A 24,103-nucleotide genomic window follows, 5' to 3' on the forward strand; every position below is an offset into this window, starting at 1 on the left:
TTTATTATAATTAAAAATTAAAATTACCTAATATTTTTTATATTATTATTATTCTACTCTTTGTTGACTTCTGGGTACTAATTATTTCCTATAATTTCGCATTGCATCTCAATCCCAGCTGTGAACATTTTCATTTCATTATTTTAAAATTTCAATTCTTTTTTTTTTTTTTGTCAACTCATAATTTCATATATTCAAAACAAATGAAAAATACTAAAATAGAGTTGGATTTAGAGTTTATTTGACTCTTTTACTTTAACTTAAAAAAAAAGTGAAATCAATCTGACTTATTGTTTTGTAATATTCCTTTATAAAAATGTCAAATTATAAAATTAGGGTAACGAGGTTAATTGAGATTTGGAATGTTTTTTTCTTTTTGAATTTCACAATTTTGAATTCTCTTTATGTTTAAAATTATATCAAAAATAAATATTTTATTTTTAACAGTTTCATAAGCATAAACAGTTAATTTATTAATAAATAAATAAAATATTTATATTATTAATTTAACTATCAAATTTCGAACTTTTACTTTTAAAATTAAAATAGAATTATACTTTCATCTTTTTCACTATAACTTGGTTTCAAGCACCGGATCAAGCACATCTAAGAGGCACAAGTGGAGTAAGTATATATCCTACCATTTAAAGTGAAGAGGATTTGTTCATAAGGTCGCTTCCTTTTATGATAAAAATGTACTTCGTTTTCTTCCTTAGGTTCATGGACGATTTCAGTTATTTTTTCGTGGAACGCATAATTTCTCTTAATCAATTCATATCATAGATAACAAATCACGCAAAATCTAATACTCTTCGATGGTATGGTCTATGTATCGATGAAATAGACAGAAGAATAGTCGAGACCAAGAGGTCGGGAAGTGGTTTATCTCTCGACAAAAAATGAATTTCTTGATAAAATTTCAGGGTTTTAACTACCTATTCTCTAAAATAAATTTGGTAGTCAAAATCCGTTTTTAAATTTTTTTTTCTATAATTTTAACAATAAGAACCTGGTGAAGAGAGTTTAAAATTAATAATAATAATAATAAATGATAAAAATATATATATAATTATATGTAAATTAATCAAAATCTTAACATTATAATTATTATAATTATTATTTTAATAATACAATAGAACTAAAACATTCTATAGTTCAGATTTCAACCTTCTTCTTCTTTCAGCTTTCTCCATTTTCATTTCTGGTTCATTTCTCTCTCTTCAATATCCAAATCCGATTCATTCTTTTTCAAGTCTTTCCATTCTCTCTTCTTAACGTCTCTTTGAATCCAAGTTTTCATCTCCCACATTGATTCACCATACTCTGTTTCTTCATTCACTCATACAATGACTCAGATTCTGTTTTTGACTTGCTTTAAGAAAGCTGTTCCAGACTTCTGCTTACGCAAACCCTAACTCAACTCATGTGAATCTTCGTCGGTTTATCTTTCCCTATCATATATCAGTTTATAATTATACTTCAAGTTATTCCTGTTTAAGTCATCAATGGATGATATATATCTAGTTATTTGATTTAACTGAAGTTTGCTACAGTTATTTCGAACGGAGAATGAAACGATTTGCTTCGTTTCACTTAACTATATTACTTTACGCAGCGCGGATTATAATCTCGCATTGTAGCAGCTCTCTTCCTCAAGATGAAAGTAAGTTATATGAATTCTTTTCTTAGATCTTAATTCAGTTGATTGATTAGATTTAGCTTAAGAACTGAGATCTGATTAGAATTTTCTTCTTAGTATATGCTCTTACCAGATTTAAGGAATCTATAAGTGAGGATTCAACTCATGCTTTGTTAACTTGGAATCGTGCTGGTTTAGATCCTTGTGATTGGCCTAGCGTAACGTGTTACGCGACTCGTGATCATGTTCAAAAGCTGTAAGTGAAATGACTTTCATTGTTAGGAGGATAGAGTTAGAAATATAATTGGATATGTTCTACAGGGAGATTTCTTGGGCATCGTTGAAGGGATTCATTGCACCGGAATTGGGGAAACTATCGCATTTGCAAGATTTGTATGTTTTTTATTTCGATATTGTTACGAATATTGATGGAAGTAGTATTTCTATAGCTGACATGGATAATGAATGGTGAATAGAATTTTGCATGGAAATAAGCTTACTGGAATCATCCCGAAAGAATTTGGATCGTTGAAATATCTTAGGATATTGGATTTAGGAATGAACCAGCTGACGGGAGCAATTCCTATGGAGCTTTGGAGTTTGACAAACCTTGAAAAGATGTAAATGAGATTGTATAGATTTGTTAATTGGAATAGGATTACATTACTGTGTTTCTTGTCTGATCTTGTAACTTTACTGTTGTTACAGTAACCTTCAATCGAATGGGTTGACTGGGAAGTTACCGTCTGAGCTGACTAAGTTAAGCAACCTTACGGAACTCAGGCTTGATAGGAACAAGCTTGAGGGAAGTATTCCTGGAAGTAATCAGTCAGATTCAACTGAAAATAATGATGGAAAGTAAGTTTAGTGATGTTGGTTGTTGTTAACAATAGTACTTTTATAGTGATCAAGAAAGAATGTTCATGGATTGATATACGCAGGAATGCATCAAATTTAAAGGCTACTGGTTCCTGTTGCACATCTCAGTTAAAAGTTGCAGATTTTTCATACAACTTCTTTACTGGGAGCATCATAAAATGCCTGGCTTGCCTGCCAATGTAATCTATTTATTTTGCACATACATTTGGACCAAAATAATAGGTGCTGACAGTTGAAATCATGTATCTTTTCTTATGTAGCACGAGCTTCCAAGGGAACTGCCTTCAAGACAAAAATGTTAAGCAGCGTCCTCCAGAACAATGTGGTAATTACATCCTTATCCTTGTTGTTTGGGTTTTATAACGCTGAACTACCTGAAGGGATTGATGTCTCAAAACACCCAAAGAAGATTAATCTTACTTAATTGTGTAAAATATATAAGCAAGCATATGGAAACCTTAAATAAACTATCTTACTGACATATGCTTTTAGAATTCTAATGCCACATTGATTTGAATCAACATTTAAAACTAAGCTGCTAATGTTGGAGCTATCGGTTTCATCTTGTTCACTTTAATAAACATTTAGAAAAATAATTCAGAATAGAAAATCTTTAGAGCATACCTATAAATAGTCAAAAAGGAAAAGAGAAACTCAAATGTTCATTTTGAAACACTTTCTGGAGCTGGAGCTAGAGCTGAGTTTGGAAAAGAAAATGTCAACAAATTAAAATATATATGTCTAATTAAAGTGAGATACTTGACAAACACCTGTTTCCTAGGAAATTTATCAGCGATTTCTTGTCCAAACCCATCTTACAAAAAGCGTTTCCAAATGTTACATAGGTCTATTATTGGAATTGACTTATAGCATCAATTGATTTTACATTAATATTACCACATCATCTTACATACATTGGATATTGTTTATTATGGTTTATTTCCTTCTCTTTCAGTCGCTCCACAATCCAGGAGCCATCCACTACTTGCGAAAAATCCATCTCCTCGGCATCGAGAAGATTCAAGACTTAAACCTGCTTCCAAACCTACCTGGATCTTAGCAGTAGAAATTGTAACTGGAACAATGACAGGTTCCATCTTCCTCGTTGCTGTTCTTACAGCTGTTTTCAGATATAAAAGTAAATCTACAAACATTATTCACTGGAAGAAGTCAGCAAGTGATATGGATCATTTGGCAATCTACATAGGTAGGCTGATTTATCTTTTTATTTATTTATTTAAACTTCACAGAAGTCTGATCTCCACAAACGGAACCGTCTTTATGTAGATACAGAAATGTTGAAGGATGTAACGAAATTTAGCCGACAAGAGCTTGAGATAGCATGTGAGGATTTCAGTAATATTATTGGATCTTCACAAGATAGCCAAGTCTATAAGGGCAATTTGAAAGGTGGTCCAGAGATTGCTGTTATTTCCATTTGCATCAAAGAGGATCATTGGGCAAGTTATCTTGAACTTTATTTTCAAAGAGAGGTATGTTAATTGTTAAATGCCTATTACATACTTACAATAATAAACAAAAAAAATGGCCATAGTGATATTTTTTTGTTTTTACGCAATTCAGGTGGCTGAATTAGCCAGATTAAATCATGAGAATATAGGAAAGTTGCTTGGTTATTGCAGCGAAAGTTCCCCATTCACAAGGATGCTGGTTTTTGAATATGCATCAAATGGAACTCTATATGAGCATCTGCATTGTAAGTATATTTTCTAATTCATTTATCTTGAGATTGAGAGTTACTCATCTCCTTTATTCATGTAATTTCAGATGGAGAAGGATGCCAGTTTTCTTGGACCCGACGCATGAAAATAATTATAGGGATTGCTAGAGGACTAAAATATCTGCACAATGACATCGACTTACCTTTCACCATATCCGAACTTAACTCAACTGCTGTGTATCTTACCGATGATTTTTCTCCAAAGGTAAATCCTATAACTAACTAAGTTCTTTTCTTTACTTTTTCAAATAAGACTCGAACCCACAACTAATATGCTCTTATTGACATGATTCAAATTTAACTATAAGGCTTGTCAAATTACACAAAAGGCGGGCATGTTCAACAAAAGAATTTTAATTCAATGAGAATTCTAATTCTAATTCCGATTCCTCTTAACAAACAACATATCCTAATTATTGCTTAAATCTGTCATTTATAGCTAGTTGATTTTGAAAGCTGGAAAAGTATTCTTTCGAGTTCAGAAAACAACTCGGTTTCCATGGGCAACAAAGCAGGTCCTGTATGCCTTCTTCCAAATTCCCTAGAGGCACGATATCTCAATGTAGAAGGCAATGTCTATGCATTTGGCATACTTCTCCTTGAAATCATCACCGGAAAACCTCCATATTGCCAAGATAAACTACAACTGGTGGAATGGGTAAAGATTATCATCTTTTTTTCGAAACAAATCTTGAAAATTTGAATGTGTAATAATTTACATCCAATATATCTGTTATATATAGGCAAAGGATTACATGGAGAAGCCAGAAATGATGTCAAATCTTGTGGATCCGGAAATTAAACATTTCAAACAAGAAGATCTAGAAGTTGTATGCGAGGCAGTTAGTCGATGCATTTATCGTGATCCTTCGAAACGAGCATCAATGGAAGAACTCTGCAGTTTGCTGGAGAAGAAAATCGATACATCGGTTTCTGCTGAGTTACAGTCATCTTCATTGGCTTGGGCAGAACTAGCACTTTCACCAGATGAGTTTCATAGCTAACAATAATACTAGTTTTTTTTTTTATATATATAAATCCATTAATTGATTAATTGCAATATATATTATATATATGTGTTAGATTTTGGGATGAAATGGTTGATTCCTTGAAGCATGGAAAATCCTCATTTCTATGTTTTATTAGAAAAAAATGTATTTGGTGTAATGTTATTGTTCAAAACATGTGTATTTTTGGTCATGCAAAAGTATTGCAACTAAAGACTAATTCTTCTATTCTTAATATTGTATTTTGTGTATGTACAAACTAAATATATATTATTATTGGGTTTTTATGTTCATATGAGTTTTAATTACATTTTTATATTTAAACACAGTGATTAATTTAACTTGTTATTGAGTTTAGATGTATGAGCATTTTATTGATGAATACCTTTGTAATTTATGATTCTCCAAATAAAATTGTCATTGCTTTTATCATTCTAATAATTTGATTCAGATTTTTAAGTATTATTTTACATAGTAGTTTAAATATAAGAACAAAACACTCAGTGTTCATATTATTATTCAACAAATTTGAAATACAACGAGATTAATTATTTGGAGTAACAATGAAAAAATAAACAAAAAATATTTATTAATATAACATAAAATTTAGCGTTAACGAGCTCCCAGGATAGATTTAGAAATCGGGTGTACTTAAAAAAAAAATTAGAATAGACTTAATAAAAAATAACGATGCCAAATAAATAAATAAATATTAAATTATATTAAAAAAATTTATAAATAAGGAATTGTCATATTTTTATCGTAAAAATATATTTTTTTTTTATTTTTTTGGTGAGTTCCCCACCCAAACCCCTATATAGACTCACTCCGTTCAACTCGTAATTTTTTAAATAAATTAATAAGTTCATTTACCGCTTTTACCGATTTTCCAAAAGAGATCTCTCCCATTGTCATAATAATAACGTTGTGAAAAAAAAAATGATAGTTACTTTTGAGCCAAATAAATGATAGTAAAATAATCAATCAGACAATTCATCTAAATACATATATTATTGGAGATATTTGTAGTTTTTTTATTATAATAATATTATTTACAATTTTAATTTTGAATCAAATAATTTATATATATATATATATATATCATAATTTAGAGAAGACATAACACATCTTAATTTTATTTGTTTTGATTTTTCAACATTGAATTGTCATTGTACATGGACCATTTTAAAATCAAAATTATAAAATTTTAATTTATTTCATTAAACTTTTACAATTACATAAATTCTCATTTAATTATTTTAATTTTATAAATATATTTATAAATTAATTATATTTATATCTTTTAATTTCTTAATGAAAATTGAAGTCTAAACACAAAAATTAAATTAAATTAAATAACATCGCCTTGGCCGATTTCAATGACCTTTCTCCTATAAGGAACTTTCCTGAACCTAAGGAAGAAGAACAACAACAAGAAGCTACCACCGAGATTGATTTCTTCTTCATCAAATCAAATCAAATCAAATCCAATTACCCATCATCTCTTCTTCAATCCACAACAATGGCATCAACCCACAACGGATCATCATCATCATCATCTCCATCACCAAATTCCCAATACATCCAACAATTTCTAAGCAGTATCCTCTCTCAACGAGGTCCATCCGCCGTTCCTTATTCAGAAGATGTCAAATGGTTAATTCGTCAACACCTAGTTTCATTATCCGAATCATTCCCTAGTCTCCTTCCCAAATCTGCTTCTTACACTCACAACGATGGCCGTGCCGTCAATCTTCTCCAAGCTGAAGGTACTGTCCCTGTCCCTTTTCAAGGTATTACTTACAATATCCCGATTGTTTTATGGTTAATGGAATCCTACCCTCGTCATCCTCCTCTCGTTTATGTCAACCCAACTCGTGATATGGTTATCAAACGTCCTCATCCTTTCGTTAATCCATCTGGGGTTGTCTCAATTCCTTATCTTCAGAATTGGGTTTATCCAAGTTCAAATCTTGTTGATTTAGTTAGAAATTTAAGTCATTTCTTTGGACAAGACCCACCTCTCTATTCCCAGCGCCGTCCTAATCAAAACCCAATTCAAAGCCCTAACCCTAATAATTTCTCCCCTTCCCCTGTGCCCACCTCAAACCCGGCAAATATAGCACGACCCGCGATCCCTCCCAGGACATACCCACAATCTCCATACGGTGGAAGTGGTAGGATCATGCCGCAATCGCAATCGCAATCGCCTCAGAGGCTGAATAACGCGGTAACAGATGACCCGAATGAGGTTTTTAAGCGTAACGCGATTAATAAGCTTGTGGAGAATCTACATGGGGATATTGCCGCAATGAGGAAAGCTAGAGAAGCTGAAATGGAAGGGCTTTTTAGTGCCCAAGCTGTGTTAAGGCAGAGAGATCAACAGCTGAGTAAAGGTTTGAAAGAGATGCAAGATGAGAAAGAAGGGTTGGAACAACATCTTCAGATGGTGTTAACGAATGCTGATGTTCTTGAAGGATGGTTGATGGAAAACGAAGGTAAAAAAGGGGTTATGAAAGATGTGAATGTTGATGATGCATTTGAGATTTGTGATCCACTTTCTAAACAGATGTTGGAATGTACTGCATCTGATTTAGCTATTGAAGATGTTGTTTATTCTCTTGATAAGGCTGCTCAAGAAGGGTCAATTCCGTTTGATCAGTATTTACGACAGGTGAGGATACTTTCTCGTGATCAGTTCTTTCATCGGGCTACTGCTTCGAAAGTTAGAGCTGTTCAAATGCAAGCACAAGTTAATACTATGGCTTCAAGAGCTTCACAGTATGCTAAGTAGCCAAATTCATCCATATGATTCTGGTATTTTCTTGATTGCTTTTCTATTCATTGCAGCAGTATTGTAAGTGTTCTTTATTTCATATGTGAATGCAAAGATTTGTCATTAACTAGTGTTGGATTATTGCTTGCTAATGTCATATTATGTTAAAGACATGGATACACAATATATAAGAATGATGACATTCTGGGTATTGAAGATGTTGCTTCTGATCAAATATATGAACTATGATTTTTTTTTTTATTTGTGGTCAGGCAGACTGTTATAAAGTGAGAAGAAGTTCATCTTTCATATGTATTGGCCATGATGATAGATACTTATGATTTGGTTTTATTTGGCATGGGCTTTTGCTTCTGATTTTGGTATTGCTTTACTCATTTGAAGTTTTTCTGCATAAAGTAGCTAACAATCCTCCTGTTGGTAGCAGCTGATTCAGTAGCATTGGCTGCAATAAGGCCCTTCTTAGGTCCCTCTCGATTCTCCCTCGAGGATCACTCTTGACCTGCTCATATAGGCTAGTCTGTGTGCCGCATGTCACTAGTGGAAATATTGTCAAAAAAATGTTGAACAGTCTCTTTATTATGAACAAACTATTATTTATACGGTGAATGCCTACAATGGTTATTAATTTGACTTTCCAGCTTTTCTTGACTTTCGAGGTCGAGTCTATCGGAGTGGTATATTTAACTTTCATGAACGTGTTATTTTGCAAGAAGTTTTTTCTTCTAGCAGATAATAATAAGACCTCTTTAACTTTTAAGGGTCAATAGTTAACTTGTATAGATGAGTAGTCAAACTGAGAACCTAATCTTTATGCTTCAAAAATCGGGTCTTGATCCAAACTAGTTTGTCGATGGGGTAACACTTCTCTAGACCTTTCAAAAGTGTTAAGAACGAGGGCATTATATATAATGTGTTTTTTAACCATAGTTAAGGAAAACTATCGTTATTCATTTGGATGGGAAATATTCGTGTTTGTATGTTTTTTTTCTTAAATTTTATAAAGTTAATTCAAAAATTATAATAGAGGAAACAAAATGATTATCATAAATTTATATAATTTTATTAAAATTATATTAAATTAGTATTTTTATTTTATTTTATGAAGACTGGAGTATAGTATTACCTTCCTCTGTTCTAATCCCATATAACAGAAAACACTGTGGACACAACAATATATTAATAATTTTATAATTAATTAATCATTTAAAAAAATAGTTGTGTATTAATATTTATAATTTATTTTATATTTAAGCATATTATATAAATATTACAATTATATAATTTAATTAAATTTTAAAACTAATTTTAAAATAACATTCACTTCTTACATAAAATATTTTCTTAATTAATTATTAATTTTTTTAGTTAATAAATTAGTGATAATCTAATATTTTTAATATTAGGTCTTCTTATCGAGAAAATTGATTTCTTAAAATTAAGATCAAGTTACTAGGGTTCCTACATTTTAAATTCAAGAACACACTTCTCAATTTATAATCATTTTTTCAAATTCTGAAAATAATAGATAAATTCAAAGTAATAAATATGGAGAGAGAGTGCTAGAGAAATTAAATCTAATAAATATTGAGACATAAATAAAGCCTTTTAAAAAAATTAAAAACTAACGAATATAGAAATAATAAATATAAAAAAGAAAGTGAGAAAATAAATCTTTTATTTTTTTAGTTACCAAAAACATTTTTATCTTTTTATCATTTTATAACATCTTTCTATTAAAGTATTGATTATTTCTAAATAGATACTTAATTATTATATTATAAACATTTTCAATAATTAAATTATTTTACTTTAATTAAGAAATATTTGAACTTTTTAGGAATCAGTTTCAGAAATTACATACAAAAACAAACACATCCTTACAATTCAAAATTTTTAATTTCCCACTAAAACAAGACGGACGTTAATATTTCCATTAATAATAAACGGATTCGTAACGGAAAACGTCAGTTCCGTTACTCTATATATAACTTCTTCACGCCATTTTCGTTTCATATCCTTCTCTCTCATCTTCCCATTTTCAAATCCATTTTCTCTCTCTAACTTCATCTTCTCAAAATGCGTGAAATTCTTCACATCCAAGGCGGTCAATGTGGAAACCAGATCGGAGCTAAGTTTTGGGAAGTCGTTTGCGCCGAACACGGCATAGACTCAACCGGAAAGTACAGCGGCAACTTGGATCTTCAGCTAGAACGAGTCAATGTCTACTTCAATGAAGCTAGCTGTGGTCGATTCGTTCCTCGAGCCGTACTCATGGATCTCGAACCAGGAACTATGGATAGTGTTAGATCTGGTCCTTATGGACAGATCTTCCGTCCTGATAACTTCGTTTTTGGTCAATCTGGCGCCGGTAATAATTGGGCGAAAGGTCATTATACTGAAGGCGCGGAGCTAATTGATTCTGTTCTTGATGTTGTTAGGAAGGAAGCGGAGAACTGTGATTGTCTTCAAGGTAAATATGTCATAGAACTGATAGATTCGTTGTTGATTTGTAGAACTAATGGATAGATTGATTGTTGATGTAGAATTAGTGGATAGATTGATTGTTGATGTAGAACTAATGAATAGATTGATTGTTGATGTAAAACTAATGGATAGATTGATTGTTGATGTAGAACTAATGGATAGATTGATTGTTGATGAAGAACTAATGGATAGATTGATTGTTGATGTAGAATTAATGGATAGATTGATTGTTGATGTAGAACTGTGATTGTCTTCAAGGTAAATATGTCGTTGAACTGATAGATTGATTGTTGATGTAGAATTGTGATTGTTTTCAAGGTAACTAAGTCGTAGAACTGATAGATTGATTGTTGATGTAGAATTGTGATTGTCTTCAAGGTGAATATGTCGTAGAACTGATAGATCAATTGTTGATTTGTTGATGTAGAATTAATGGATAGTTTGTTAATGTTTGTTAGGGTTTCATGCTTGTCTTTATGTCATAGAACTGATAGATTCATTGTTGATTTGTTGATGTAGAGTTAATTGATAGTTTGTTTATGTTTGTTAGGGTTTCAGGTTTGTCATTCATTAGGAGGAGGTACTGGATCTGGTATGGGAACGCTTTTGATATCGAAGATTAGAGAAGAGTATCCAGATAGGATGTTGATGACCTTCTCTGTCTTTCCTTCGCCGAAGGTTTCTGATACTGTGGTGGAACCCTATAACGCAACTCTTTCTGTTCATCAGCTTGTTGAGAATGCTGATGAATGTATGGTTCTTGATAATGAAGCTCTTTACGATATCTGTTTTCGTACTCTCAAGCTCACTACACCCAGCTGTAAGTCTTTTTATCAGTTTTCTATTTCACTCATTATCATGATCAGCTTCCATTGATTGCATTGTTTGTGTAATGTTTTCTGTTTAGTTGGAGATTTGAACCATTTGATCTCTGCTACAATGAGTGGAGTCACCTGCTGTCTTCGATTTCCCGGACAATTGAACTCAGATCTACGCAAGCTAGCAGTTAACCTAATCCCATTCCCAAGGCTCCACTTCTTCATGGTCGGTTTCGCGCCACTAACATCGCGTGGATCTCAGCAATATCGATCCCTAACCGTCCCTGAACTCACACAACAGATGTGGGATTCGAAAAACATGATGTGTGCAGCAGATCCACGCCATGGGCGATACCTAACAGCATCAGCAATGTTCAGAGGGAAAATGAGTACAAAGGAAGTAGATGAACAAATGATAAACGTCCAGAATAAGAATTCATCTTACTTTGTTGAATGGATACCTAACAATGTGAAATCAACTGTCTGTGATATTCCACCAATTGGGTTGAAAATGGCTTCGACATTCATTGGTAATTCGACATCTATTCAGGAAATGTTTCGTAGGGTTAGCGAGCAATTTACTGCTATGTTTCGTAGGAAGGCTTTCTTACATTGGTATACTGGAGAAGGGATGGATGAAATGGAGTTTACTGAAGCTGAAAGTAATATGAATGATTTGGTGTCTGAGTATCAACAGTATCAGGACGCAACTGCTGATGAAGAAGGGGAATATGAGGAGGAAGAAGATGAAGATGCTTATGCAGATTGAGGGAGATGGATTTAGGGTTTGTTGGTAAGTACTAGATTTGTATGTTGTTCTTTTAAATTTGCAGGTTTTAATGTTTTGTTATGTTGGAAATACTGATTCCTATCTGGATATTTGCTATTTTGTTCTTCAAAATGCATGGTTTAGAACTTTACTCCTTTTTCAAATTTGTCCAAACCCTAACATTAGTTCAGATTATGTAATGTCAAAATCGGGTCTATCTTAAATGACCCAAACTAGACTACAGGTTATAATATTTTGTGTTTGTTCTTTCTAACTCACTTATTGAAGAAGGTTTTTGAAGCTAGATTTGTGATTTAGTATATTTGTGTTTTGTGTTGATCACACATTTAAATCTAAAATTGAGATGTCATTAATTATATCAAGATTGGTTTAAGTTAGTCTCATTAGAGATTTTGACTTGAATTACTAAAAAGATTAGGTTCAAAGTTAGTATCGTACAACTTCTCAACTGAAATTGATCTAGATTCAAATTAGGGTTGCAAATGAGTTAAGTCGAGCTTGACTCAATTATGTACTTATTAAGTCGACTCGAACTCGAACGAGTTTATAAATTTAAGCTCAAGTTTGACTCGACTATTTACCTACAAACTCGACTCGTTTGAGTTCAAATGCATGTTTTAGAATTTTACTCCTTTAAATTTGTCCTAACCCTAATATTATTTTAAACCCAAAATTCAAAATGATTTGTTTTCATATTAAAAATGATATGTTTAGTGTTAATACTAGGGACTATAAATTCTTACTTGACACCAAAACACATTTCGAAATGAACACGCTAAAATTAGTTTAGCGTTTTGAATTGTTGGGTGTGGGTCGAAATAAGATGGGCTCGTTTAACCTGAATAATAAATAAATATCTAAATTACACCCGCCAACTTGCTTAAAAAATATTTGTAATGTTGTCTTTTTTTACTATTTTTTATATGATTTTTGTAGATAAGTTTGTTGTGATTTAACATCATTTTTGTTAAATTTTTGTTACTTGATGTTATTTTAATATTAAATAAAAATATATTATATTTTATTTATATAAGTTTAAATCCGGTTGAATTTAAATTGAGTTTGTACAAGGAAATTAAAAATGTTAAAGATTTTGATTTGAAATATGATGGGAACTTCCTTTAATTGTCAAACCTATTTAATATTTTATTTTTATGAAGGTTATTTTTATGAATTAGGAAACTTGCTCTCGAATATAATAATTTTTCAAAATGAGATTTGAATTAATGAATTTTGAATTTTTTTAATGTTCTTACATTGAATTGGTAGATCATTATTTATTTAAATAGGTTAAATTATTCATATGTTATGAATTTATAAATAATTTTATAGAAAAAATATGAACTATATTTATAAATTTAAAAAAGTGTTTTATTTATTTAAATAAATAACTTTTTATAATTGATTTTATAAATATAATATTGTTTTAGAGTAATTTGTTTATATTATTGTTTAGTCAATTTTAAATTGACTTTTTGAAGTAAATTCTATATTTGATGACTTTACAAACTCTAATATATATTTCAATATATAAAAAGTTAATAAAGCTTATAAATTAATCCTCTGAAAATATTATATAGTTATTTAAAAGCTTGCATTTTTAATTTTTAATAAATTAAATTAATCTTCTAAAACAAAGTTTTAATTTTTTTTTATAAAAAATGAAGTTTGATCATTTAATAAATCTTAAATGTAAATTGTGGTAGCTTAAGTCAAAACAGTGTTTCATAAATTCAAAATAAAATATAATATACTCAATAAAAATTGTTGTTGTGACATCCTAAGACTATTAAAATATTAAATTGACAGTTAGCTATATTTAACATTAAAAAAGTAAATTTTGAATAAAACTAAAGAAATGATAAAATTATGTCAAAAAAATGTGTTTTTTTTGAATTTTTACAATGACAATATAAAAAGTATAAAAATTATTAGAAAATAAAGGTGAAAATTTTTCAAGAACCCTTTTGCATTAAGCAATAATAATAATAAAATATTAGCAAAGTAAAATCTAAAATCTCTTACAAACCACCACATAAAAAAAGAAAATAAAAGCAAATTGTTCTGAAATTCAAATAATAATAATAATAATCTCCTAGAAATAGTCTCATCAGAAAACTAATAATAATAGTAGCAACTACAAATGGGTTCTTGCTTTTTTGTTAGAACAGCCCATCAAAAGAAAAGATCACAAACAAAGTAGATGAGGAGGCACAGTTAATGTACAACAAACAACATTTTTCGCGGTTTTCTTCCCCTTTTTCAGCCACTAGTTAAGTCAATCTCCATCTGCGGAGGATTTCTCAGATCCAACCTCGAATCATCCCAACCACCAGCTGTGGACGAATCAGAAGTCTCGTTCTCAGAAGAATTATCAGCTGATGCAGCAACTGATTTCTTACCCGAACTCTTCTTTTTGGTTTTCTTCTTCTTGTTCTTCTCACTAACCACCGTTTTAGTCTCCATTGTTGTAGGTTTGCTGCCACCATAAATGAAACTAGACACTACCACCTGTAAAAACCAACAATTGTCACTTATTTCAGATCACTTCCAATAACCCACCATCCAATCATCAATACATGTACCAAATTTTCAAATTACCCAAGATTATTTGAGTTTTATTTCAAATAACCCACTGTCCAATCTGCAAAGCATCAACCAAATTACCCCTAGATCTTGTTTGATTTTGGATTGGGTTATTTCAAAAAATAACAATTTATCACATCACCTATCCTTTAAACTATCAAATTACTTAATTCATCAGCTCAAATACAAAAATAATCAAACTAGATCCTACCTGAGTCGGACTAGATGCAATAAGCATACCACTAACCGCTCCACCAATGACATGTCCATCGGAGCTGCAAAGAGAAACACTTAAACCACCTGTACGATTACGATCACTCACACCCCCCTTTTCATCAACCAAGTATGAGCCAGATAAGCACAATATCTGATAACGCCCCTATTTATAATAAAAAGAGATTGAAACAAGGATTAAGTCAATTCTGAATTATCTCTAAAGTATACAATTTGATGTAAATCGATAACAAGTGAAAATGAAACCTCGTAAGTGGCAGTTGTGGAAGAAGATGGTGTGTGCTGTAGAAATGAGACTGAAGATACTGAACCAGTGCCTGATAATATGCATAAAGCCCTCTGCCTATTTTGAGCAAATGATAATACTTTCAAAGCAATATCCTGTAAAACAATTTAAAACTCATTACGCAAACCCTAGACAACCTTTAAGAAACATAATTATTCATCTCGATTAACCCTAAGATACCCAAAAGTATTGAAAAAAACCAAAATCACAGGTGAAATTCTTTATTAAAGAGCAAATCAGAGTTGTTACACATATTAGCATAATAGCGTTTAATTAAACTAACAGTTAATTTACACCTCATTAATAAAGATTCGACAAATTTACGCTTTCCATCATTTAACCAACTTCATAAACCATTAATAGTTGTTCCAAGAATGGTAACAAATAACATGAAAGATTAAAACTTTCTTAATCAAATCCAGAAACCGCCTAAGATATTTTATTAATTGACCCAAATCGAAGAATCTAGCTAACAACAAGATATAACACATCGATTTCATACCTCTCCAACAGCTACATGGATTATATGTGGGGTGAAAGCCATTCCAGCAGAACTGTTCATCCATTCACCTGAAACATACATAATACATGAACTCAATTCTATATCAATTCACCATAAACAACCCAAATAAACAAAGATTACATACCAACTTTAGCTAATTGTTGCTTTCTACCACTTCCTCGGGGCCTGCCTCTAGTCTTTTTAGGGTTTGGTGTGATCTGTCCAGATGGAGGAGACAAAGGAGAAGATAGCTCTAAAGACATATGGGTACCACCAGGACCATACTTCCTAGGCCTTCCCCTTTTCTTCTTCACAGGATCTCCAGATGAGCCACCACCACCACCACCACCGGAGGAAGGAGGACCCATGTTAAGCCCATAACCTATATTAGGTGAAGCATTCTCTGCTGAAAATGGTGACACTAAAGAGTTATCCCTAGCATTAGATTGACCTGAAATGTTAGGGTTTGTGATGGGCATATAACCAGAACCATGAGAGGCATGTAACCCAGTATGAGTTAAGTTACTAGAACCAGAACCCGAATCATGAAATCCTTTATGGATGTAATAAGAACCTGATCCTGATACAGACATACTTTCTCTCAAATCCATGCATTTACTTTGTGAACAACACTTGATAAAATCTGGGTTTAGGTTGGAAAGAACTTTGGCGGAGAAAGCAAGAGGGTTTTGTTGTTTAGATTTTGTTGCTGAAACGGAAAACAAAGGCCTGCAAAACTGAAGATTTCAATGGTTAGATGTTAAAGAAGAGAAAGATTGGACCTTTAGGGTTTACTACAACCGGAGCTTATGAAGCAGCTCCGATGGGAGTAAGATGAAAAAGAAACATTACAGTAAAATAGAGAAACCCTAGATGTAGTACTGCAGGAGTGAGAGGGTATAGACAAAAGTGAAAATATCTAAATAAATAAAATCAATTTGTAAAAATTAAAAAAATTATCGAGTTTATTTGAAAATAACTAAATTTTATCGGAAGTTAAAGTTTGACCGAAAAATATTATTAAATTTGTTAATATATACATAATTAAAATATTATTTTAAATATTATTTTATTTAAATTAATATTTTAATATATTCTAACAAAAAAAAAAAAAGTAATTTTTAAATCAATTTAAAAAAAAAACTAATGTACATTTTTTTTGCTTAACAAAATTTTATTTAATTATATCTGTTTTTTCGTATAAAATTAAATTTTACATTTTTATTTTAATAAATTTTTTAATTTATAATCAAATATTAACATTTATTCTCTCACTCTTAACTTAGTATTTATTTCAATATTTTATTCAACTAAAACATAATTGTCAGATTATTACGGAAATAAGACCAAGTTTATAAAAAATAAACAAATATTACATAACTTTATATATTTTAATTTGAATATAAAAAGTATAATAAATTGTATCAAACAAAAGAAAACCAATAAAAACAAAGTTTTCTCAATCACGGGTTCTCACAACACAGTGCACAATAAACAAAATCTCAGAAAAAATCTCGAGTAGTCAATTTTCGAGTTCACATGCTTAAAAATTTGAAACATTTAAATTTAAAAAATAACATTAAAAATAAGATAAATTTTGAATTATGAATTATAATTTCATAATATAAATATAATTTTTTAAATTTAGATGTTTCAAACTTTTATGCACGATAAAAAAGATCTCAGAAAGGGATCGAGTGGTCAATTTTCAGATTCACATGCATAAAAATTTTAAAAATAACATTGAAATAAGATGAATTTTGAATTATAATTTCATAATATAAATATAATTTTTTAAATTTATATGTTTCAAATTTTTTTACACGATAAAAAGATCTCAGAAAGGGATCGAGTGGTCAATTTTCAGGTTCAAATGCATAAAAATTTAAAACATCTTTAAAAAATAACATTAAAAATAAGATGAATTTTGAATTATAATTTTATAATATAAATATAATTTTTTAAATTTAGATGTTTCAAATTTTTATGCACGATAAAAAGAATCTCAGACATGATGAGGCGAGTGGTCAATTTTCAGGTTCACATGCATAAAAATTTAAAACATTTTAAAAAAAATAACATTAAAAATAAGATGAATTTTGAATTATAATTTCATAATATAAATATAATTTTTTAAATTTAGATGTTTCAAATTTGTATGCACAATAAAAAAGATCTCAGAAAGGGATGATCAATTTTCAGGTTCACATGCATAAAAATTTAAAACATCTAAATTTAAAAAATAACATTAAAAATAAGATAAATTTTGAATTATAATTTCATAATATAATTATATAAATATAATTTTTTTATATATATAAATATGTTGATTAGGATACTATTTATACACTTTTATATATTAAGATACTATATTATGCGATATATGAGATTATATATTAGGAATTACTATAGATAAATGTGATAGGAGTGTATCATTAAATTTTGTGTTATAATCTAATTTAAAAAAAAAAACTACAAGGCTACAATAGAGAGTAATCAATGAAATGAACAATAAAATTATGAAATTGAAATATTAAAATGAGTTATATTGATCTAACCAAAGTTTGAAAATAAAAAATAGACCTAATTGAATTAATCCAAAAGCACAATTATTCTTTAGTTAGAGCCCAAATACTTCACATATTAAAGGATTTATCTAGAATTTGAATAATTTTATAATTAAAACAAAGAGTCCATAAAGAAAATCAATTTTTTTTGTTAAATTCAATAACAAGTATTCAAACTCAAATTCCCATATGATGAAATTCAATTTCTAAACATTTAATAAAACTTAACATACTTGGAAATCCAAAAAATGAAGGGAAGAAATCTAAGAGACAATGATGTCTATTTTTTTAGTAATTAATTTTGTTTTCATAATTACTTTAATTTATTTTGAAAACCTTATAATTATGAAAACAAATTTTATAAATAAACCCATTAAAATGACTTTAAGAAACATCATATATAAATATTAAATAACCCAATATAACATGATCAAATACATGCTCAATTCTTATTTCAAACATCATAATTTAAAATGAGAAAATATTAAATAACCCAATATATATTTCAACTTAAACCACAAATTTAAGGATAGGTTTACAATAAAAAAAAAAGATGAAAGTGAAAGAGGACCATATATTTGATAAGATTTGACACCTATATAAATAGGATGTCTCACTAGAAAAATTAACCATTCACCATTTTACTACATAATAATAATTGACAAAATTAGTGATACAAAAAGGATAAATTTAATATTTTACCTCATTCTTACCCTAAAAGAAAACAATTAAGGGGATATTAGTACACCAAATATACCCTAAAAATGCAATCTTTAAATAAATTGGTCTCTTAATCAGTCATTTGAGTGCTTTTTCATGAGATTTGGCCAGATGGGTTTGTATTATAATTGAGTGTAATAATAATATAGAAAAGGGTTTATGTCGGTGGAAAATGGGGAACAGAAATTCAGCAATTTCAGTACACATGTATATTAAATCCACCTGTATATAAATATATATAATCTGTAATTATGTATTTATATGAGTCCATGTTTTGTATATATCGGAATCTCATCATATCATCATCAAAAGTTGCCTTTTTTTTATGAAGGCAAGATCTTCTTCATCCAACTGTTCAACTTTACCCATCACCAAGAGCCAAATCAAACCCATCTATCTCTTTCTAACCTTGTTTATGAACTTGAAGGAATGAAGATCGATGAAGCTTTGATGGGTTGGTTGAAGATTCCCATGTTTTTGTGAAGTTTATTGTTTAAGCTCACCATTTGACTACAACTAGGTCTGATTTTGACTGTATTTGAGTCAGGGGCTGAATCGAGTTGACTTGGTAAGAAAAGTTCAGAAAGGATTTTCCTTAGATTTGTTTAGTTTATGTTCTTCACGTTGCATTCAGTCAGCGTTTGGGTTTTCTTAATCTTATCAACTGATTTTGTTTAGATTAGAAAATTGTGTTTTAGTTCATTGATTCAGTTGTTTATATTGGGAATTTGGGAATTTGGGGTTAGTTCATTGTTCATTATGGAAATGTGATTTATGGGTATTCTGCATATGAACTTGATGATCATGTAGAAGTGAACAATTTGATTGAATAAAACAGGATCAGAATGGGCTGTGAGTCTTCAAAACTCACCAGTTGTTGTTGTTTCGATTCTGATATCAATGGGAGAAATCAAGAGACAAACAGTAATGTTGGTAAGGATGTTTATGTTATGCTATTTTGTTTTTAAAAGAGATTGTGTTCGATGTATGTGTTTTTTCGTGTCTATGTTAGGAAACGAGGAGAGAAGTGAGATGGATGGTTTGCCATCGTTTCGTGAATACACAATTGAACAACTTAGGAATGCAACTTCTGGATTTGCTGTAGAGAATATTGTTTCAGAACATGGTGAGAAGGCTCCCAATGTAGTTTACAAGGGAAAATTGGACAACCAAATGCGAATTGCTATCAAGCGTTTCAACAGGGTTGCTTGGCCCGATCCACGCCAATTCTTGGTAATTATTTTTAACTGTTTAATGATTGAGATTGTTACGAAAGGTTATGATCGAGCTGGTTCTGTCTATGTCAGGAAGAGGCGAAAGCAGTCGGTCAACTCAGGCACCAGAGATTGGTTAATCTTCTTGGGTGTTGTTGTGAAGGCGAAGAGAGATTACTTGTTGCAGAGTTCATGCCCAATGAAACTCTCGCAAAACACTTGTTTCATTGTAAGAACAATTTAACCTTCTTTTAAAAGTCATAATCTTTTCATTAAACCATGTTCAACTCGAAAGTCATATCAACCATGGTACCATAAGTCACCCAAAAGTACACGATGCTCAAAATTGAGGTTCTCGAAAGAGCTGAATTCTATTTGAAGCTTAATTTGACCAGGCCTCACTTCCTTTCTCCTACCATACCATAAATTACATTGATATAGAGTATATAAGTCACTTTTCATGCTTTGATTTAACTATTATGGGTTTCTTTGTATAATTCTTTAGGGGAAACACAGCCCATGAAGTGGGCAATGCGATTGAGGGTAGCTTTATATCTTGCACAAGCTCTCGAATACTGTACCAGCAAAGGACGTGCACTTTATCACGATCTTAATGCTTACAGGATAGTCTTTGATGATGTAAGAAGGAACAAAAAACTAGGTTATGCTTGTGGTTTAAGTTTGCTTATAAGTTTCTGGATTTTAACAGGATGCCAATCCAAGATTGTCATGTTTTGGTCTGATGAAAAACAGCCGAGATGGAAAAAGTTACAGCACGAATTTGGCTTTTACGCCTCCAGAATATTTGAGAACAGGTAACTTTCTAAAGAAGGAAAATTAAAAAAAAACAATTTGAAATTTAGAAAGGTAGCTTGACCCTCGATAGTCATACCCCACTTCAATTTAGGGCGTTCTTAGTGGGAATCAAACTCGAGACCTTCAATTTATTTGTTTTGAGTCACTCCCTTTATGTTTTCTTTGTCCAATTTCATTGCAGGAAGAGTAACACCAGAGAGTGTGATATATAGCTTCGGTACACTCTTACTTGACCTTCTCAGCGGGAAGCATATTCCTCCAAGCCATGTAAGGCTGTATTTGATGTAGTGCCTATTTGAATAAGTTCATTTGATAAACTGTTGTTTAAAAATCACTTCATTATTTAGATTAAGCTGAAATGAAGCTAAAAAATGAAGCAATTTTTCAGTTTAATTTGGTAATTTACTAATAGGGTTCGAAAGACAATTTTGACTCCTAAAAATTAATCAAATTACGTCATTAAAAGGGTAAAATAGTCTTTAAGTACTTTCCCGACATTAATTTCACGTTTTAGCACTTCAAATTTAGATATTTTCATTTGGTTTACTGAACATTTATTTTTAATTGACTTAAATCATTCAGCATTGATTCTATGTAATCTGTTTAAACTTATGACAACCATTGTTATAACTTGTGTTTAGTTTGGTTTTCTCTTCATGTGTAAACGATCTCACTTTTTCCAAAAAAAATCAGTTTTATCAAAACGCATTCCAAGAATTTCATTTTCATTGCTTTATTACCATTAGTCAGTTGTTGTTTGATTATGTCTAATCACCAAAACAAAACTTTTGTTTGAATGATGGTAATTATTTCTATCAACTGTGGTTAATCGCATGCTGAATTTGTACTATAATAGGCCCTTGATCTCATCCGGGACAGAAACATACAAATGTTGACGGAATCTTGCCTGGAAGGCCAATTCTCTAATGACGAAGGTACTGAATTGGTTAGATTAGCTTCAAGATGTCTGCAATATGAGCCAAGAGAGCGACCTAATCCTAAATCACTTGTTACTGCTTTGATTCCTCTTCAAAAGGAGACTCAGGTTGGTTCGTTTTTCAGTTTAGTTTGAGTTAAAATAAATACGAAGAATGGCGTTAAAATAGGAAAGTAGATTAAAATAACGTCATCCCTTGATTGTAGCGTAACAAATCTAATCTTTATTTACTAAATAAAAACTTGAATTAACTTAAATATAGGAAAGTGATCATCTATGGAACTGTAATTTCTTTGAGTTTATTTTTTTCTCTGGCAAGGTTCCTTCTCATGAGTTAATGGGTATACCAGCACATGGTTCAGTAACTTTAACTTTGTCTCCACTTGGCGAAGCTTGCATGAGAATGGACTTAACTGCCATACACGAGATCGTAGAAAAGCTCGGATATAAAGATGACGAGGGTGCTGCAACCGAGGTAAAAACATGAATCTGAAAGCTTCCTTCTTTGTTTGAGATTAATTCAAATAATGTTGTTTTTTTACTCAAATAATTTGAAGTAACCTATATTAAACAAGGTTATTTGAAAATAACCACTTCCACTAGATTATTGAAATAACCATAGATTTATATATTTGTGACTGTTTTCTTGTGGATTTTTCAGCTTTCGTTCCAGATGTGGACGAACCAAATGCAAGAGACTTTGAACTATAAGAAAAAGGGCGACGGTGCATTTCGCCACAAAGATTTCAACACTGCAATAGAATGCTACTCACAGGTTAGTTACTCTTTCCATAATCATTAGCCTGTTTATTTCTGTAATTGGTAACTTTTTCAAATAAAAGGAAATTGAATTTTTGTTTTTGGCAGTTCATTGAAGTGGGAACCATGGTCTCACCTACAGTCTACGCCAGACGAAGCTTATCATATCTCATGAGCGATATGCCACAGGAAGCACTGAACGATGCAGTCCAAGCGCAAGTAATTTCCCCCGTTTGGCATATCGCGTCGTATTTGCAAGCTGCAAGCCTCTTTGCTCTGAGAAGGGAGAACGAGGCGCAAATAGCACTCAATGAGGGCTCCATATTAGAAGAAAAGAGATAGTTGCTGCTTCATATATGTATATCCATCTTTCAAAAAAGAAAAGTAAAAAAGGAGAAACTTGCATTATTCTAACCCACAAAGTCCACCTTTTTAATCAAGTTTGCTCCATGTTGAATCAATTCTTTCTCTACATTTTATTGGATGTTTTCTTCTCTTTTTTTTTTTGGCTATTTATTGCAATAATTTGCAGTACAAGTTGGGTTTGTCTTTTTTTTTTTTCTATGTGAGTGACAAACAGTCATGTTTGCTTCTTATTTTTCTTGCAATTTCTTGTAATTTATGTACTATATGGGTTTCTTAATCATGTGAAATTGTGAATTGATGATGATGTCTTCTTTTGGTCTTATCATATATTATATTAGTTGTATATTATTGTTATTTGTATAAATATAAATGGTTAAATTGGTGATGCTTATTGAGTTAATTGAGATTTCGGATATATTTTTATATTATATTTTAGACTTCTTATCATTCAAGTTATACCAAACAAGATTTTGTTTTAACGGTTACATTTTTTCGAATAAAAGATCTGTGTCACTATTTTTTAACTATCGAATTTTAATAAATAAACGAATTAAATGTAAAATCTAGTTTTTTATAACTCTAATAATAAAGAATCTCAAATTGTATCTGAATTTTAACAAATTGACAGTTTGGATTAAATAAATAAATTAAATGCAAAATCTAGTTTTCTATAACTCTAATCCTAAATAATTCATAATAAAAAGCTTATAAAAAGCTTAATTTGACAATTCAATTTATTATAAAGTATAAAATTATTCTAAAAATTATATTCAAGATTCTCTAAGAACATCTTAAATAAAATTAGTGGTTAGTTTCTTAAAAGTAATTTAAGAAAATTAAAAGATAAAGTATACTTAAAAAAAAATTGAATTAAAAAAAAGTATTTAGTTAAATTTTCCTAAAATAAGAAAGACACTATGTTTCCACCTTAAGATCATAAAAATATTAATTAGTTTATATA

The 24,103-nt window shown here is 30.5% G+C and overlaps 5 protein-coding genes across 5 annotated transcripts; 4 read left to right on the forward strand and 1 right to left on the reverse strand.

Moving 5' to 3' along the window:
* The first annotated feature begins 1,178 nt into the window (after window positions 1–1,178).
* On the forward strand, window positions 1,179–5,559 carry LOC124941110 (probable LRR receptor-like serine/threonine-protein kinase At1g63430). The gene is made up of 13 exons (XM_047481378.1): window positions 1,179–1,663; window positions 1,757–1,895; window positions 1,961–2,032; window positions 2,116–2,259; window positions 2,348–2,497; window positions 2,581–2,697; window positions 2,779–2,843; window positions 3,474–3,725; window positions 3,806–4,011; window positions 4,103–4,235; window positions 4,307–4,464; window positions 4,699–4,917; window positions 5,003–5,559. The coding sequence occupies exons 1-13, from the start codon at window positions 1,570–1,572 to the stop codon at window positions 5,261–5,263; spliced, it is 2,010 nt and encodes a 669-aa protein (XP_047337334.1). The 5' UTR covers window positions 1,179–1,569; the 3' UTR covers window positions 5,264–5,559.
* Window positions 5,560–6,641: 1,082 nt separating this feature from the next.
* On the forward strand, window positions 6,642–8,418 carry LOC124941112 (protein ELC-like). The gene has a single exon (XM_047481380.1). The coding sequence runs from the start codon at window positions 6,789–6,791 to the stop codon at window positions 8,058–8,060; it is 1,272 nt and encodes a 423-aa protein (XP_047337336.1). The 5' UTR covers window positions 6,642–6,788; the 3' UTR covers window positions 8,061–8,418.
* A 1,658-nt stretch (window positions 8,419–10,076) lies between these two features.
* On the forward strand, window positions 10,077–12,298 carry LOC124941111 (tubulin beta-2 chain-like). The gene is made up of 3 exons (XM_047481379.1): window positions 10,077–10,533; window positions 11,098–11,367; window positions 11,455–12,298. Exons 1-3 carry the CDS (start codon window positions 10,140–10,142, stop codon window positions 12,132–12,134), a joined length of 1,344 nt encoding a protein of 447 aa, XP_047337335.1. The 5' UTR covers window positions 10,077–10,139; the 3' UTR covers window positions 12,135–12,298.
* Window positions 12,299–14,204: 1,906 nt separating this feature from the next.
* Window positions 14,205–16,641, reverse strand: LOC124942715 (AT-hook motif nuclear-localized protein 5-like). The gene is made up of 5 exons (XM_047483262.1): window positions 15,909–16,641; window positions 15,764–15,831; window positions 15,222–15,356; window positions 14,953–15,120; window positions 14,205–14,666 (listed from the first exon to the last, which is right to left on the reverse strand). Exons 1-5 carry the CDS (start codon window positions 16,372–16,374, stop codon window positions 14,418–14,420), a joined length of 1,086 nt encoding a protein of 361 aa, XP_047339218.1. The 5' UTR covers window positions 16,375–16,641; the 3' UTR covers window positions 14,205–14,417.
* Window positions 16,642–19,330: 2,689 nt separating this feature from the next.
* Window positions 19,331–23,444, forward strand: LOC124941697 (serine/threonine-protein kinase BSK7-like). Its single transcript, XM_047482044.1, has 11 exons — window positions 19,331–19,618; window positions 19,889–19,983; window positions 20,063–20,283; window positions 20,358–20,493; window positions 20,770–20,903; window positions 20,974–21,079; window positions 21,262–21,347; window positions 21,937–22,125; window positions 22,337–22,492; window positions 22,679–22,792; window positions 22,885–23,444. The coding sequence occupies exons 2-11, from the start codon at window positions 19,896–19,898 to the stop codon at window positions 23,116–23,118; spliced, it is 1,464 nt and encodes a 487-aa protein (XP_047338000.1). The 5' UTR covers window positions 19,331–19,618; window positions 19,889–19,895; the 3' UTR covers window positions 23,119–23,444.
* Window positions 23,445–24,103: the final 659 nt, after the last annotated feature.

The sequence above is a fragment of the Impatiens glandulifera genome, chromosome 6 (assembly GCF_907164915.1).
Source record: "Impatiens glandulifera chromosome 6, dImpGla2.1, whole genome shotgun sequence".
NCBI lineage: Eukaryota > Viridiplantae > Streptophyta > Magnoliopsida > Ericales > Balsaminaceae > Impatiens > Impatiens glandulifera.

Coding starts and splice junctions, on each gene's coding strand:
- LOC124941112 (XM_047481380.1), top strand. CDS start 6,789: ATGGCATCAACCCACAACGGATCATCATCATCATCATCTCCATCACCA.
- LOC124941111 (XM_047481379.1), top strand. CDS start 10,140: ATGCGTGAAATTCTTCACATCCAAGGCGGTCAATGTGGAAACCAGATC. Junction 10,534..11,097: donor GAACTGTGATTGTCTTCAAG/GTAAATATGTCA, acceptor TATGTTTGTTAG/GGTTTCAGGTTTGTCATTCA. Junction 11,368..11,454: donor CAAGCTCACTACACCCAGCT/GTAAGTCTTTTT, acceptor TTTTCTGTTTAG/TTGGAGATTTGAACCATTTG.
- LOC124941697 (XM_047482044.1), top strand. CDS start 19,896: ATGGGCTGTGAGTCTTCAAAACTCACCAGTTGTTGTTGTTTCGATTCT. Junction 20,494..20,769: donor CGCAAAACACTTGTTTCATT/GTAAGAACAATT, acceptor ATAATTCTTTAG/GGGAAACACAGCCCATGAAG. Junction 21,348..21,936: donor AGCATATTCCTCCAAGCCAT/GTAAGGCTGTAT, acceptor GTACTATAATAG/GCCCTTGATCTCATCCGGGA.
- LOC124942715 (XM_047483262.1), bottom strand. CDS start 16,374: ATGGATTTGAGAGAAAGTATGTCTGTATCAGGATCAGGTTCTTATTAC. Junction 15,832..15,908: donor GCAACAATTAGCTAAAGTTG/GTATGTAATCTT, acceptor TGTATGTTTCAG/GTGAATGGATGAACAGTTCT. Junction 14,667..14,952: donor TTGCATCTAGTCCGACTCAG/GTAGGATCTAGT, acceptor TGGTTTTTACAG/GTGGTAGTGTCTAGTTTCAT.
- LOC124941110 (XM_047481378.1), top strand. CDS start 1,570: ATGAAACGATTTGCTTCGTTTCACTTAACTATATTACTTTACGCAGCG. Junction 1,896..1,960: donor CGTGATCATGTTCAAAAGCT/GTAAGTGAAATG, acceptor TATGTTCTACAG/GGAGATTTCTTGGGCATCGT. Junction 4,012..4,102: donor AACTTTATTTTCAAAGAGAG/GTATGTTAATTG, acceptor TACGCAATTCAG/GTGGCTGAATTAGCCAGATT.